At 39.3% G+C, this 16,978-nt stretch overlaps 1 protein-coding gene across 1 annotated transcript; it reads left to right on the top strand.

Annotated features, from left to right (window-relative positions):
* Window positions 1-12,515: 12,515 nt before the first annotated feature.
* On the top strand, window positions 12,516-14,263 carry gpr25 (G protein-coupled receptor 25). Its single transcript, XM_074651241.1, has one exon. The coding sequence runs from the start codon at window positions 12,606-12,608 to the stop codon at window positions 13,722-13,724; it is 1,119 nt and encodes a 372-aa protein (XP_074507342.1). The 5' UTR covers window positions 12,516-12,605; the 3' UTR covers window positions 13,725-14,263.
* Window positions 14,264-16,978: the final 2,715 nt, after the last annotated feature.

The raw sequence follows: 16,978 nt of genomic DNA, 5'->3' as shown, positions 1-16,978 counted from the left end.
GATGCTGTCGGTTACAGTGCTGGCCAATAAAAAAGGGGTTGTGGATTTCTTTGAGGCCTGAGCAGTCAGTGAAAGGCACTGTGGGGTCTCCATAGTTCACATGGCAAACTCTCAAACACCCACGGGGGGGTTGCCCTCCCTCCCTCCCCTGTCATGCCTTAACTGAGGCTAGTGTTGACACAGTGCTGGCCAATCTAATTTTGATTGTCAGGAGCAAGGAATGGTGATCCTCCCCCCGCCCCCCTGAGATCATCAAGTTCATTTCTCTGGCTGCATAGGGATTTTTTTCCTTTCGCCCCCCCCCCCCACCCACACCCCCACACCCACCCACCCCGCCACCTCCCTCTCCATCTCCCCATCTCCCCACCACTAGAACAATATTCAGCCGTTCCTGGGCCTCTCAGAGTGAGCTCACTGGAGTTAATCTCTCAGGCCTCTCTCCTCTCTATTGCTGCCTCTCTCTCACTCGCACTCTCTCCCTCTCTTTCTATTCAAAAAGCCATTCGAGAACAGCTTGAATTAGTGACAGTTATTATTCAGACTAATGAGTAAAATCTCAAAGGCAACAAAAGTGGACTGTGACATCGGCTATAACAGCATTCATAAATCATTCATTCTTGGCAAGAGGGGTTTATATTAATAAGTGGGCGACGAATATAATTTCTGCAACTTATTAAGATTTTAATTAATCGAACACAACGGCGGTGATGACGGCAGCAGATATCTGCGTGAAGTGTGAAGTATTTAGAGGGAAATCTGTGAAATGTCACGAAGCCTTCATTGTTTTCCCAGATCTGTACCATCAGAAAAGACAGATGGCCCTCTGCACCTTTGTTTGTGGGTGCGTGTGTGTGTGTATGTGTGTGTGTGTGTGTGTGTGTGTGTGTGTGTGTGTGTGTGTGTGTGTGTGTGTGTGCGTGTGTGTGTGTGTGTGTGTGTGCACATGTGTCTGCACGTCCGAGGGAGTGAGGAAGGTCAGGCTTATTGACAATATTATTTGATATTTGAATATAAAAAATATTTTTTTATATTTTCAAATGTCAATATTTACCCCCCAAATAAAACCCCATTGTCTTTACTTTTTGAATGATGACCATATCTGCAAATTAAGATTTATTCATTATTCATGCATACACTCATTTAGTTCAATGCTTTCCATAATTTTAGATTTAAGTATGCATGATGATGAGTTAATGCAATAAAGGGTCAATTAATGTCTTTTTGTGTGAAAGACAAAAAGGGGGGAAACTGCACAGTGACAAAGTGTGACATTTGGTGGAGGCCTCTCTGAGTCGGTGTAATCAAATTCAGACATTATAAGACAGACATTCATTTTGTCAATGAATTCCCAGCCAATGAGACGCAGTGACAGTCCAGCAGTGTGGGGCTTTGTGCTGTAATTGAAACTGAGATGTAATAACAGAGAAGAAATTAGGGGACAGAGGATCAGTTGACATGAATGGATCAGTCAAGCTACCTGAATAAAAGAATAATGGAGATGATCAATCATAATGCTTTGTAACCATTTGCATGGCATTATTTAAATGCTGTCATTTAAATAATTTCCATATCCATAAAACGTCTATGACACTTCAAGTAAACGTTAATTGATATTTGTCTTGTTTTACCACAATTATTCTCCTGAAATGTTGCACAAAGATAAAACTTTATAACTTGCAGGAACTTCCAATGCAGTACAACAAGTTGGCCAGATGGGGGCACTACAACTAAAGGTCAAAGTTTAAATTAGTCAAAAAACACTCTCTGCGTAAACCTGCATCCCTCTGCCATCAACTTATAAAGGTTAACCTTTTTTTAAATCAACAAAAAAAATAACAGATGTGATTTGTGGACTTCTGCTTCAGAGGAAATAGTCCGATCAAATATCCACAACAATTGTAGTTACAAATGTGCATTGACATGTCAACACTGATTGCTGCCGGAGTTTGTGTGCAGGAATACACCTTTTGGTATTGATCTACAAATTGTGTGAAGAAAATACATTTAATTAAAATCCATTATTTGGAGACAGATTAGTTTCTCTTTTAGCTTTTCAACATTCACAGTATATAAATTATTTCATAACTTTATAACCCAAATGTATAAATTCTTATATGAAACAATATTCAAACACTGAAAACGTTTAATTATTACAAATACAGGACATCAGGAAATCTGAAATTGTTGTTTGTGGTCGATTTCTAAGTTGAAAACTTTATTAAATACAATACTCTCTGTTGTACTGTTGTATTAAGAAACAACCAGAAACAGCTTGACAGAGCTTGTATAGAGAGAATACTGTAAGTACAAAAGAGAATAAATCGTTATTCTAAACAATCCAACTATCACTTCTAGTTTGACATAAATAATTATCAATTTAGCAAATTTATCAGACCGAAAACAAGCTATTTGTTTTAGTTTAATCTCTGTGAATATCACCCACCAATCATCAATTTGAAAATATAGCTTGACACAAATTTAAAATAATGCACACCAGAGGTAAGGAGGTATCTGATAAACATTACGCTTTTAAACTTTAAAACTCTCATTCCCTAAAATCAGTAAATACCAGTTTTGCACTTGAGCTGCAGAGCACCTCTGCAGCTTGTCAGAAGTAATCTTGACATTACAGAAAACAATTTCAAATCGAAAGATCAAAGGTGAAAGGTCGAAATTATTCTGTCAGGGGTGTTGGGTTCACTGAGGGGGAAAACTGACCAAACCAGATCCCCCGTCTTTAAAAAACAAACAAACAAAGATTCAGATACACATTTATATCTCTCAAAACCAATTACACGTGGCTCTTTTATAGTTAAAGAGATGCATGTTTAAATATAGAGACAGGGTGAAATTTAGAGAGGGGGTGGGGTGGGGTGTTCGGCGTATAGGTGCATGATTTGCAAGCTGTCAGATGACGGCCTCGTGGATGAAGAGCAGTAGGCCCCCAATCTCTGTCCGGTGCTCGGTGCTCCCCACCCCCTCGCTCAAACGCCCCTCCATACCCCATGGGAGGAGGTCTGTTGCGCTGCGGCCACACTAAATCAACATCGTCCTAATGAGGTGTCACACTTGACCCCCAGCAGCCTCAGCCCCTCACATGGGTGTCAGAGCCACAATGAGCGGCCCTCCATCTCCAGCGCCTGGCTGACACATTTTGATTCATGAGTGAGCCTGGGCCCTGTCAGGTCAAAATTACCCCTATCAAAATGCCACCATCAACACATTCATCAACCCTACCTCTGAATCCGCCCTTTTTTCGTTCTCTTCACAAAAAAAAAATCCAAAAATCAACAATACTTCGTTGCTTGTGCTCTGCATGCGCCCCTTTCTCTGACCCCCTAAAAGTACATTTGGACACAATGATACCTCTAAACACCTTACACACAAATGCATGTTCTCGCTGATGACCTGTTATTGTAGCGAGAAGTGATACGCCTGTCTGTCATTGGTCGGGGGTCCAGCCTTCTGCTCCTAATGGCTCTCTGAGCGATGAACTCTGTGTCCCCCAGGTGTTGGTAAGCCTGTCTTCTGACCTACTGACCCAAAACACTCTTAATGTGAACAGGTCCTCACAGCTAATAACCAACCTGAGAATGAAATCTGTGTGACCTGAGAGGGGCAGAGTGCTTACTCATAGCAGGAGGTGAGACACATTATCTTCACATTTGGTAGTGTAGGCGGTTCAATCAGCTCATCATGCACAAGATACCATGTGACAGGTAAAACTGTTACGATCGTGGTCAAAACACACATACAACTATTAAGATGAGGATTGAGTTCAGAGGGAACCTGACCGCTGGAAATCAACTAATTCTTTGTGACACAGCTGAGACTTTCACCTTCCCAGGACGAGATCATCTCCCGCCTAATCAACCCGGCCCAGCAGCAGCAGATGCTCTTCTCCATTCAAATGAGGATCAACGTCAACAACCGATCCCAGCCTGCTTTGTAGATCAATAATCAAAAAAGCGTTGTCACCGTCCTTCGTTACAGTTTGGTACAACGTTGTTGTTCGCTTTACAGGGACAAGCTATAACATGGTGGCCCCTCGCTGAGAAGATCATTTACTGTCAGCTGTCACTCAACTCTGCCCACCGAGGCAGCCATCTGCTCCAAAAAACGTTCCCCTGGGAGACGAGGGCAGTCCCGTATTCCCCGTCAACTGACTGGTCTGGTCTTCAGCCTCTACAAATGTCCATGATCTCATCATCATTATCATGCAAAATGAGGATGTCACTATTTATTACTTAAACTATCAACTATCTTCATGGAGCTTTGCCACAGTGTTATAATTCATTATGCACACTTTCATGGTCATCCATAAGGCAATATTGTGTCGGGTTAACAGACTCACACACTGTTTCACTTCTGCAACATACATAAAACAGTAAGAAATGTGTGTTCACAACACAAGACAAGGTAACAGTTATACTTATTATTAAATCCACAATGTGTCTCTAATGAAGCGTGGACGTTATGAATGGGTCATAAACTGGAGTTCATGCAAAGTGTTAATGAAAAGTAATAAAGCTGTAAGATGTTACGACCCAACACCTGTAACGTTAATGTAGCAAAGCAAATGCCTTCTGCGCCTCATTTGTGTCCAGATTTAAGTCGGTAATTGTAATGACATGAATGACTATTGGATGTTACAGTGTTTGAAACACAGAAAGTCTGGATCCGGGATACGTTGCATCAGTTTTAAGACATTAATGGTTGAATGTTTATGTGTGTTTTATGTGTGCATATGTCTGATGGTACCTGTTGCCAACTAATTTTCCAGCAAAAAGCGTGCATGAAAACACAGTTTCAAACAGTGTCCAACTTTTTTGCTGCAACCAGCAGCTCTATAGATCGCTCTGTCGGGTGGTCGGTCGGTCCACAAAAAAAACAAGGTCAAGTGTTTGTGAGGTTGTGTGCGTGTGTGTGTGTGTGTGTGAATGCATGAACGCGTGGATGCATGCACGTACATGATCGCACCTATTGCAAATTCATGCTTGTTTAAGTCATATATATTTGATTAGGATACTGTATGTGACTGGTGGCCAAAAATGCAGCATGCCTGCGCAAGCATGACACGGTGGTAGTGTGTTAGATAGTATGATTTTGGCGAACATGCATGTGTTTGGGAAGTACTGAGCATACGACTGGATAAATGAGACTTGGATTATACCGCACGAGTTGTGAGAGAGTTTATAAATAAATTTTTTTATATAGTTTTGCTGTTGTTAAACCCCCTCTTACTTCAATTCATCAAGGATTTACTCCGTTTACAGATTCACCGCAAAGGCATGTGAGAAAAGCAGTTTTTTCAAGAATTCAAGGTAACAAGCAGTGAGTAATATACAAATATAGATATACAAATGATCATTTTGTGGGTGAAGTATTCCTTTAAGAGGCCTGCAACAACTTCCTGTTCAATAGGTGCTGCAGAAGGCAAGACTTAATTTAAAAAAACAAAAAAGCTCCAAGGACGTTATTACTGCCACATAATCCTACAAGCATATAACAACATTTGCAGCTCTAAAACTTGAGATTTACATATATATGTATTTTTAATATATGCTGGACAGTGTCATATATATTCATTACAACCGTATGAATCACACAGTGCATTTTCAGTTCGTCTTCCATGTATAAGCTCCTGTTTCCTGGTCTTTCACACTCCTGCCACCAGCTGCCAGCAGTGCTTCAGCAATAATGATTTTCCTACTTAATGATTTAACCATTATAGTGTCCCTCAACACGAACCTGATCAGCCGCAGGGCCAACAGGCTTCTCCTGTCTTCTCTCAGAGCTGCTCATTAAGTTCTCAACAACAGATGAAACATGACTCTTCGCTGAGCCGTGTGTTTACTAAATGCTCTGACAGATAACATGCACGCGGGGAGACACAGTTTGACTGAAAGCTTACGGTTAATTATTTAAGTCTGTAGGTTAGTTTTCCATTTGCAAATAATGCATCAGATTCAAACAGAAATATAGGAAAATGTGATATAAGTTTGAAAACGCACAGGATAAAGACATTTTAAATTATACGGAAAACTAAAGGATTGAATATTTGTGGAGCTCCATTGTTTGAAAAACAGGAGGACTAATTGTATAGTATGTCAGTCAAACATTGTCTGTCTGGCTGAGCTCCACTGTGTCATCCTCTTAATCTTTGACCGCCTTCACTCCACCACTTCAGAGGCTAATGCCCTAAAAAAACAAGCTGATCAAACACACTTCAAACATTTCAAGCACGCTTTCAGTTCTGTAATGATGATCTTGTTTTGTTCAAAATTTTTGCACTGTTGCAAAAATGTTAAACATTAGCATCCTGTTTAGGCTTTTCATTTTTGCAATTATGCAACATTAAACATGTAATAATCCCGCATTATCTGCCAACATGTTGATGCCCGATTTGTAAAGGGTGTAGAGGGAATAATAAAGAGAAATAAAGAATAATAAGATATTAAATAAATAAATAAATAAAATAGAAACATCACATAAAAACAAGTGGGAATGTTCAGCCTGTGATAATGTGCAGCTTAAATATGAAAAACAACAAATAGAAGCACTCAAAATGTAAAAATGTCCACAAAAGGTCATATATTTTTTGCTATGACCATTGAATCTGTAAATATAACTTTATCACCATTTGGCTATTGCTGCTGTTTCTCATACAGTGTCCAAATCTAGGAAATATAAATTATACCTTTTGAGCCAACAACATTTGGTTAAGTGCTAAACCACTCCAGCATTCAGGACTAAAGTGGTTTTAGCTGCGTTTAAACTGTGATTCAATAATTCGAATAACATACACACGAACAGCTGAAGCACCACATACACATACAATCCTCTCTATCAGTGGCCACCTGACCAAAACGATTACCACCAGCACTACCTGTACTTCTTCTGTGACCACTGCAAACACATAGTTCACCCTAGCAACCACAGAAAATCACCAAAGCAACCATCCAAAAACCTTAAAGGTCCCATATTATGCTCATTTTCAGGTTCATACTTGTATTTTGTGTTTCTACTAGAACATGTTTACATGCTGTAATTTTAAAAACACTACTTCATTTTCTTCATGCTGACTGTCTGAATATACCTGTATTCACCCTCTGTCTGAAATGCTCCGTTTTAGTGCATTTAACGGAATTGCGTTGCTAGGCAACGGTGCGGGTCCATGTTTACTTCCTGTCAGCTGATGTTATTTACATACACTACAACAGAAATAAACTGGGACACATTTAGAATGTTTATGTTTAAAACCATGTAATGGTCTAAATATTGTAGATTTGTGACATCACAAATGAACAGAAATTGGCTTGTTTCAAACGCACAATTTCTGAATACGGGCTGTGTGTGTTTCTCCGTATATTGAGCGTTTTGATATTTTAACAGTATTTTTATAGCACTTAAACCTGCTTTATAATGTAAAGGACCTGAAAATCTCACTTTTTACAATATGGGACCTTTAACCCCCCCCCGACCCCCCAATCCCATCACACACCATAGTAACCACCTAGCAACACCCCAGCAACAACAATATCATAAGACTAGTTAGCGACCAAAAACAACCAACTAGCAAGCTCTTATACATCAGACCGGCCATATGTCATGCAGAGTAAACTCTCATGACCCCCTTTTGGGGGAAAACAATCCAGAGTCCCTTGTAGATGGCAACAGAAGAAATTGAAACATGTCTCCAAACTGCTACTTAAACAAACCGGTAATGGTAATTACACAAAGAGTTGCTGTGTAGTTATATAATAGAGGGGCTTTATGGCTCCAAGCTATACACCAGACCAGCACTGCGTCATTGCTGAGGCTGCGGGGTTCAGGCAAGATCACAAAATAATTATTAGACATGTGTTTAAACAAACGTTTGTTTTACAAGAGATGAAGGCCCACGAACTTGTCAAAATTACAGTCCAAACACACGTCAAATTGCATTGACATCTATGGGATCTTCGGTTTTCTAACCCCCAAAAGAGGACGCGGCCTTGACTTTTTGTGAAGTAACCATATGTGCTGGTCTGATGTATATTAGGTTTTTACTTTATAGTAAACACTACATTTACTGTCATTTTATTTGAGTGTCCAATTCAGAGTGCGTAACTCAATCCACTATATAATACCCTAACAAATTCAACAATAGAACAAAAAAAGTACTTTCTGCTAACAATCCCACAATGCAAAAATGATGATAAGAGTCCAAAAACTCAATTTACTGCCACTATTGAGTCAATAGGGAGTGAGTGATTTCGGACACAGCCTAAGTGACCACCTAGTGACACCCTAGCAACCACACCAAATATCTTAGCAACCACTTAACAGCCTCTACTAAAGTCCCGGCAACCACTTAGTAACATGTTAGCCACCACCTATACCAGATATCTTAATAACCATGTTTCAACACCTGGATATCTTCTTGACAATGTAATTAACCACCTAGCAAGTCAAAGCTTTTGAGTTTTATCCAACATTATATTTTTATTTACAGTGGTAGAGGAGGGCCAAACACATAACAATTGAGGCTCCATGACAGCTAGCATTTATAGTTATGCAAAGTGACAGAAAAAATACGTTATATTTACATTTAATTGGCTTTTTTTTTTTTTATTAAATGCGCAATCGGTGACCTATTCATTTTTATTCTGTAACTCCTTATTCCTGTACATATCTCTTATCATGTTGTATGGGCATTAAGGTGTTCACATTTAAAATGTATTGCATCATGTGGTTTGTATGTAATTGAAGGAGAAATCAGACATGTGGAGTAAGAGGAAAGTGGGTTAAAATTGTGAAGTTTCTCAACAAAAGGGAACAGTTAAAAGCCCCTCATCACTTAAAATGACACAGAATGGAGGACTGAGGCCGCGCAACCCTTTGTGTTGAAGGAACTTTTGATTTAGTTAAACAGCTAAAACAAGAACCTTTCACACTCAAACAATGGACTCCTTTTCTGAAACTTAGCACTCGACAAGTGAGGAGCAAATTGTACGTGTGTGTGTGTGTGGTGTGTGTGTATACGAGTGCGCACGTGTGTGCATGTGACCCCCCCTATGTCTAACAATCACCCTGACGCATACCACCCTTTCTCTCCTCAAATAAAAACAGAGTAAAAGGAAAAGAGAAATCATCCACTGTTGAAGTACTTTACGAGATCCTCCTCTCAACAGAAAAAGGACTAAGTATCCATGGGAATCTTAGCACGTTAGGGAGGCCTTTCTCCCTTCCTCTCATCCGCTCTCCCCCGCTGCACCCATGGACCAATGCAATTGTTTATTTTCTCCCATTGAGGCTGCTCCATTCACTGGCTCTCACATTTACTCTGCTCAATTGGAGTGAGACAGCACTTATTCGAGGAGAGGAATGTAGCGTTCCACTGACAGAGCAGCAAGAATGCAGAAGAAATAATTAAAACTTTTTAAAGGAGAAAAAAAAAGGTACAGCTGAGCATGAGGGAGAACGACGTCAAACCGAACAATGCGGGACTGACAGGATTTTCTGCCGTGATGAGTATATCCACACATCACCTTGACACTACAAAGTAAAAGGAGTGTTTGAATAACGCACAATGCCAGAAAGTGGAGCAGGGATCCTATAAGGAGGTCATTCATTCGCCGTGCTTTCTTAACTGAAACTCTCCCCGCAGAACAATGAAGCGTTCTCCGGCCTGTTGTAAGATGTGGCCTGTCCTCCAACCTCACTCCTCCCGGCCACTGCACAATAGCTGCAAGCTGGAAGTTCATTTCTCCAGAGGTCTATTCTGTCTTGAGGAGCTAGTCGTAATAACAGTGTCCTTCTCTGTCCTGTCAATCTCTTGTTATCTATCATCGGGTTGACTGACACGAGTACAGTATTTGGTAAAAGATGAGCTGCTGATGCACAATGCAGCGTCGAGCAGTTTCAGGTTGTCTCGTTTTGGTTTTTCGTGGTGGTTTTTACAGTACGTCCCCGGCAGCTGATTAAGAAAAAACTGCTAAATTTGTACTTCACATTATCAATAACATCATCTGCTGCCTCAGCACACAAGATATTCAAGCCACAGCATCTCTATTGTGCATGAAACATAGTTTTCTTGCCTTGAGTTGTCGGTCAAATCAAGTCAGTTTTAAGGCCCAAAGTCACAAATCATAAATTTGCCCCAAAGGGCTTTATAATCTGTGCAGCATGTTACCCTAATTTCAGATACAGTAAGAAAAAACTTAACAGGGAGAAAAGGAAGAAACCTCAGGAAAAGCAACACATGTTGTATGTACAGAATAAGCTAAAATAACAACAGTAAAATTACACTATGGAGGAACACAATGACCATATTAGGTAGACAAATAACCCCTGACTCATTATGCACAACGTGAAGCAGTACGCTATCTGATTATTGGCTACAATCACACTTTCTCTATACAATGATATACTGCTGAGACAATGCATTAGCCTCTACACAGAGTCAGTAATAAAGTGGATGTGTAAACAAACCAGTTCAAATCAAGAAACTGAAAGTGAGTAAATACAAGGACAGAGCAGTTTACATCCAGTCTGTTTCAATAATGTCCATGATCAGCTCTCATGTGGTCAATGACAAGTAAATGTTGCTGTTTTTAACATATTTTAAATATTTTTTTAAGTGAAAACAATTATTGCCGTGTGTACTTTTGTATTAAGTGTCCTGTTTGTTTAGTGATGTTCAGTCGCTGTGTTTGTTTTAATTGTGAGCTGCCATGAGATTAAAATTGGCTTTAAACTAACTCTGGTACAAAACAGCAAATGATATATGTTTATTTTGTACATGGACATACAGTATATAACATAAACTTTCATCAGTACAACCTTTTCATGATGAATGTACCTTTAATGAAGTCCGAATTTATTATATTATTGATCTACAATCTTTTAAATCCTAACACAAGAATGAATGAATCACTTTCTCAGTAAATACGGCAGCGTACAAGACTAAACAAATGCTAATGTTCGTGATACAAAAGTAAGGTGCTATAAGAACTGTCAGTGGACAGAGACTGAACATTACAGTATGTGTTGAATATATGGATACAAAGTTCTTCAAAAACTGTGATTTTGGATAGAGAAATAATGGATAGGTGGAGGAAATATAACTCTCATAACTCATAACTCTGCCTGCTCCGTCCCGTCTTGAACCGGAAGCATGTTTTCACTAATGAGATTCACAGTGAAGCAAAACATTTTCTTTTGCAGAAGATCAGTGACATTTTGCTCCAGAACCACAGTCAGCCTGCATTCAGGCAGGAGGTCAAGACTTCTAAAAACACAAGTAAATCTTACCTGCCCCCTACTGGCCACACACATCTAATACATTACGATTCAAGAAAAAGACTTTCTGTGGTGGATCATACACAGGATGTCTTCTTTATTTATAAGGCTAACCACTATTTGCCTAATCCTAACCTATACCCTAACCAGTGCCTGAATTGGACTAAAAAAGGTGCCGATGCCCTAATTCAACAGTTGCATGACATCATCATCGCACATGTCTTGGATATATTTATACAATATATCCTACTTCAAATGTATTTTTGTATGCATTTCATTACATATTAGGCCTACATACAACATAGATTTCTACAGTTTGCATATAAATATATACATTTATGTAGCTATTGATACAAATCTAATTGTACACAAATATAATATTGCATATATGCTAGATCTGTTGGCCTACAGATTAAATTGGATAATGAGAAGGTATGCCAAGGGTATTTTCAGCATTAAGTTAGCTATGTGTTTACATAGAGATGCAGTTACGCAGGTGTTTAGGGGTGCGCAATTAGACTCACCAGGGGGTGGCATTATGCAATAATAAGTAAGGGTACTCATGTGGACAAAAATCAGAAGTTCTGGTACTCAGTGCTGGTGAATACTGCCAATGTCCTAACCTTAACCTAAACCTAACCTTACCCTAACCTTAAACCAAGTCTTCACCCTTATAAATCAGCTATAATGATTTACATAATAAGGACTTGCATTTTGTCCCCAAAGGAAGGCGAGTCCCCACAATGTGACTGCGTAAACTGATTAATGTCCCCACACGTGAGTAATACATACACACGCACACACACACACACACACACACACACACACACACACACACACACTCACACTCACACACACACACACACACACACACACACACACACGTACACACACACACACACGGTATGTCTTGAGAAATATTTTAGTATTTAAATTATTTTGCAAAAGGGAATTTATGAGCAGGTCGAACAGCTGCAATTGTAAACTCATCTATAAACTTACAAGCTTTTATGAAGTTGTGTAAAAGATTGTATGGGTTCCCTTTGCCCTGCTGCGTATCATATCAGAGTTTCTTTTTGCTCATCGAGCTTCAAACTGTGACATTAAATCAAACATTCACATAAACCCCACAGTGAGAGGAGACTGAGAGGAAGTTATCACAGACAGTCAAAGGGATTCAGCTCTGACGGCTGAGAGGAACATAGGATCTATTTTTCTCTGTGGTTTTTTCTCAGGTATCAGCATGCTGACATGGTTAGACTAACCACCCTGCCACAATACAACAGCTGCACAGCAGAGCGTCTCTGTGATCTCTCAGGATGGATGTCTACACTGACTATCCTTATGATTACTACGATGACAATGAGAACTTTACTGACGACGGGTTATTTGACTTAAATGCCACAGTGGACTGCCCAGGCTCACACCTGCATGGCTCCAACATCTTCCTGCCCGTACTGTATTACCTCATATTTTTCACAGGCTTTCTGGGCAACCTCTTTGTGATCTTGGTGGTTGGCAGCAAAAGTAGGAGAGGTGGACGTCTGGTGGACACGTTTGTAGTCAACCTGGCCCTGGCTGACCTCGTCTTCGTCCTCACGCTGCCGCTGTGGGCCATCTCTGCCAGCCAGGGTGGCTACTGGGACTTTGGGCTGGCTGGGGACATGCTGTGTAAACTGAGCAGCTACATTATAGCCGTGAACCGCTTCTCCAACATCTTCTTTCTCACCTGCATGAGTGTGGATCGCTACCTGGCCGTGGTGAAGCTGATGGACTCCAGGTACCTGAGGAGCAGCAGGTGCATCCGTGCCACCTGTGCCGCAGTGTGGTTGAGCTCCCTGGTGCTCGGCATTCCGTCCCTGGTGTATCGCAGAGTGGAGCCATCCGGTGACGGACTCTCCTGCGTGGAAGACAACAACTCAACATTTTTTCTTGGCCTGAGCCTGACCATGGCGTTACTCACCTTTGTCCTCCCAGTGTTGATCATCGTGCTCTGCTATGGCACCATCGTGGTGCATCTCAACCGCCACTGTGCTTCAAATCCCCGGGCTGAAGCCCGCCGCAGACACTCCCTGAAGATGGTCCTCTCCATCATAGTGGCCTTCGTGGTGTCCTGGCTGCCCTTCAACATCTTCAAAGTCATCATCATCGGCTCGCAGCTCTCAGACGCTGATCTGAGTTGTGATGCTCAGTCGTGGCAAAGAAACGGCCTCATGATCTCGTGCTGCCTGGCCTTCCTCAACAGCTGTGTGAATCCTGCCATTTACTTTTTCCTGGACCATCACTTCAGACGACAGGCCGAGGTCCTGTGCATGACCTGCATAGGGAAGCCGAAGGCACTGCATAGTCACAACTCTTCAGCCTCAGTCACCAATGTTGGCACCTCAGAGAGCTTTGGGACAACTGGTGGGAGAACTCAGATGCAGATATGTGAGTAGGAGGAGAATGCATAACTCATTTCTTTCACTTTGAATGGAGAAAGGTTATTGATTTATTATTAATACTATGTGAAAACCTGTCATGCTCGTCTTTAAAGTGATAGATGGGCATAGTTTAAATGTTGAGTAAAACCAGATACACAGCCACAAAGAATTTTCAGTTGTACAATAATGGGATTTTCCTTTGTCATGTATTTCCTTTATTCTAATTTTCTACAAATATTGAACATGCTGTTTATACTGCTTATAGCGTACCATATAGTAGCATACAGTAGTGTTGATATATGAGTGAGTATCCACTGATATCTTTTGTTTGTATGAAAACCCTTAACATGTTTTGCTACATTAGTAGTGGAACTGTATCAATTTAGAGGTGAAAGAAAAAATTGTAACCTAACTGATAAGTTGCTTTTTTGTAATTTTTTTGTATGTATTGAAGGCAAGATTTCATTATGTTATTGTAAAATGTTTGGCACATGAATATTTTTTATGAAATGTATTTATATTGTTGTGATAAAAGTTGCATTTCAAAAATAAAAGCTGAAAAGAACAAACATTTGTATGTATTATTAACTGAGGACAACATGATGTTTTGTAGTTTTACTGGTGATTTCACTAAAATAAATTAATAAAATTGATAAATTATTATAATAAGATATTGAATCAAATGAGAAAAAAATCTACCAAAACACTGCAGAGTTTAGAAACATGATTTAATTGTATTATAATATAAGAGACATTTTTACCTCAAAGGTTTATAACAAGCATTTCCTTAATTAAAATACAGAAACCAAAGACTTGCAATAATAAATCACATCTGAGTTATTGCACAGACACAAAATGTGCCAATAGTTATGTTTCACTGCATTCATAAAATCCTGCTACAGACACAATATCTACCGTTAGTCTCCCATTAGAGCAGCAGCTCTAAATCATGACATGTGCAGCCAAGACAATTATGTTTTTAGCTAAAAGATCCAATTTGTATATTGAAATGATGTTACAAGAAGTTCAGGTAATTTTAGTCAATTCTAGGGAGATTTTGATTTTTAATTATTACTATTGTTTGCTATAAAGATGTTTGGAGCTTTGCACCATTATTAAATTCAATGTCGTCATTACCGCTCAGTTGTAGTTGCTTGAGACTGACGTTCCCGGGGCTCAAAGCAATTGAAATCATTTTCTATTTTGTCTATTTTTGAAGACAATTAGCTGTTAGGTTGTATTTGTGCAATTTCAAATAATACAATGCAAAGACTTGAAACATGTCATGCAGTTCCCCAATGTAGCACTGCCCAATGTTGATGTAGAAGTGTCTATCCAGCAATTGTAAGTTTTAAAGCATTAAGTTTATGCACAAATGCTCAACATTAACACAATAATATGCAGTGTTTGATGTGATAATGCACCAAAATAATAATTGGCAATAAGTAAGATAGTAAGATAACAGTAATAAGGTTATTGTGGATATCTGTGTTAAAGAGATTTATATGTTGGTTCTTTGTAGCTTATTTCTTTTATGAACATCACAGTGGCAGTACTAACTGTATATACAGTCTCTGCTTACTGTAACTCTGAATGACAAAACTTCTCAGATCTCATTTGAGCTCATGTTTTATCTCAGTAACTGTTTCACTTTGTGCATTTTGTGTGTGATTTGATTGATGTTAATCTTCATGTTCTTGGCATCACAGAGTGCAAACAACAGACAATAAATAAAAAACACACATCGTGTAGACTAAAACTCCAAGAGAGGTGTCAAATATGTTTTCCCACGTTCACGCGTGAGTTTTACAAAAGAAACAGAAACAGGGCAGTGAGAAACACACTTATCACACTTATTCAGATGGGGAAACACTAAACCTAAAAACAGCTGATGCATTTGACTGCAACAGGAAACAAAAGCTGATAGACTGTAACAGGGTAGAAATTCTCACAGTGCTTCAAACATGAACAGGAGCTCCCTGGCAGTACGTCTATATCAGGTTTATCTAAAACATTTCACAAAAGCTCCCAGGCCACAACTTGCCTCTTACAGCGAGACAAATATGAAAACAACAGATCAGACATCTGTGACGTCTCCTGAGACGAAGAATGCAAAACATTTGTATGTTTGTATGTGCACAAACTTTTTCCAGGTCTCTTGAACTGTCTGACAACAAAGTGGAGCCACTCAGACATGAGGCATACCGCTAAATGTATCTTCTGAGAAATCAAAGGTATTCACTTGAGCGTTACAGAGAGTGACTGGTATATGAAAGTTCAAATGTTCATGTGTGCCCACTTCTCTTTCAGTCGTATATGTGTAGTTTCAAATATGTGAAAGGTGCCAGGCGGTGGGTGCAGGGGTCAGGAATTTCCCCTTTCCTGCTTGAAAAAAATTGTTTCAGGGACACATTGACTTTTCTCACAACGCTGTTTCAACACTATCACAAATAACCCCGATGTGTCTCAGATAAACAGTAGTTGTGTCTAAAGAATGCTCATACTGTACATACATGAACAGAAACAACAGGATCTTTTATAGCATAGTGGGTAAATGAGACAATTTTAAGTTTTTCTTTTATTGTCTTGTGCACAACAATTACAGAGAAGCAGGCAATGAAGATCTCAGATCTCAGGCTCCCTCCAACAATGCTCATTAAATATGTATAAAAAGAAAATCACACATGTAAACAATTAGAATCTACACATGAAAGACATGAAATAGTGCAGAAGTTAAAATACAGTGATAAAATATATGCATATATAAAATAAAATACACATTTGTGGAAGAGAGGTGTAAAGTAATTGCAAAATGTATAAACTGAATGTAAACAGGGATGAAGTGAATGTATAAATGTATAATGAGAAATAATAAATATATGCATATGTAAACAGTTAGTAAAATAGTAAGTAAAGTAGGTAAAGTGATAGTATAGTGGTTACATATATATAATATTATTTGTCAATGCTTTACATTTTGGTGTTTTTTGTTTTTTTATTTTAAAAAAATTGAGGGGAAACACACACCATGTTCAGTGAGATGCCGCTACACACTCAGAACTGTGATGGATTTATTTCAGCTTTCAACATTTCTTCATCCTGAAGAAAGCTGTTTTCATGTTAATGTTAATGGATGCACCTTTAACATGAAAACAGAGCCGTTTCACAACCTTCACATTCACACACACACATCGACGAGGGGCCGAGGTTCAAACACATGGTTCATGTTTCACAAAGATGAAATACAGTTATATTAATAGACACCGATT

This window comes from Sebastes fasciatus, chromosome 1 (assembly GCF_043250625.1).
Source record: "Sebastes fasciatus isolate fSebFas1 chromosome 1, fSebFas1.pri, whole genome shotgun sequence".
NCBI classification, from domain to species: domain Eukaryota; kingdom Metazoa; phylum Chordata; class Actinopteri; order Perciformes; family Sebastidae; genus Sebastes; species Sebastes fasciatus.
Note: the sequence above shows the minus strand (reverse complement) of the source record. Positions and strands in the feature narration are given on the sequence as shown.

Coding starts and splice junctions, on each gene's coding strand:
- gpr25 (XM_074651241.1), top strand. CDS start 12,606: ATGGATGTCTACACTGACTATCCTTATGATTACTACGATGACAATGAG.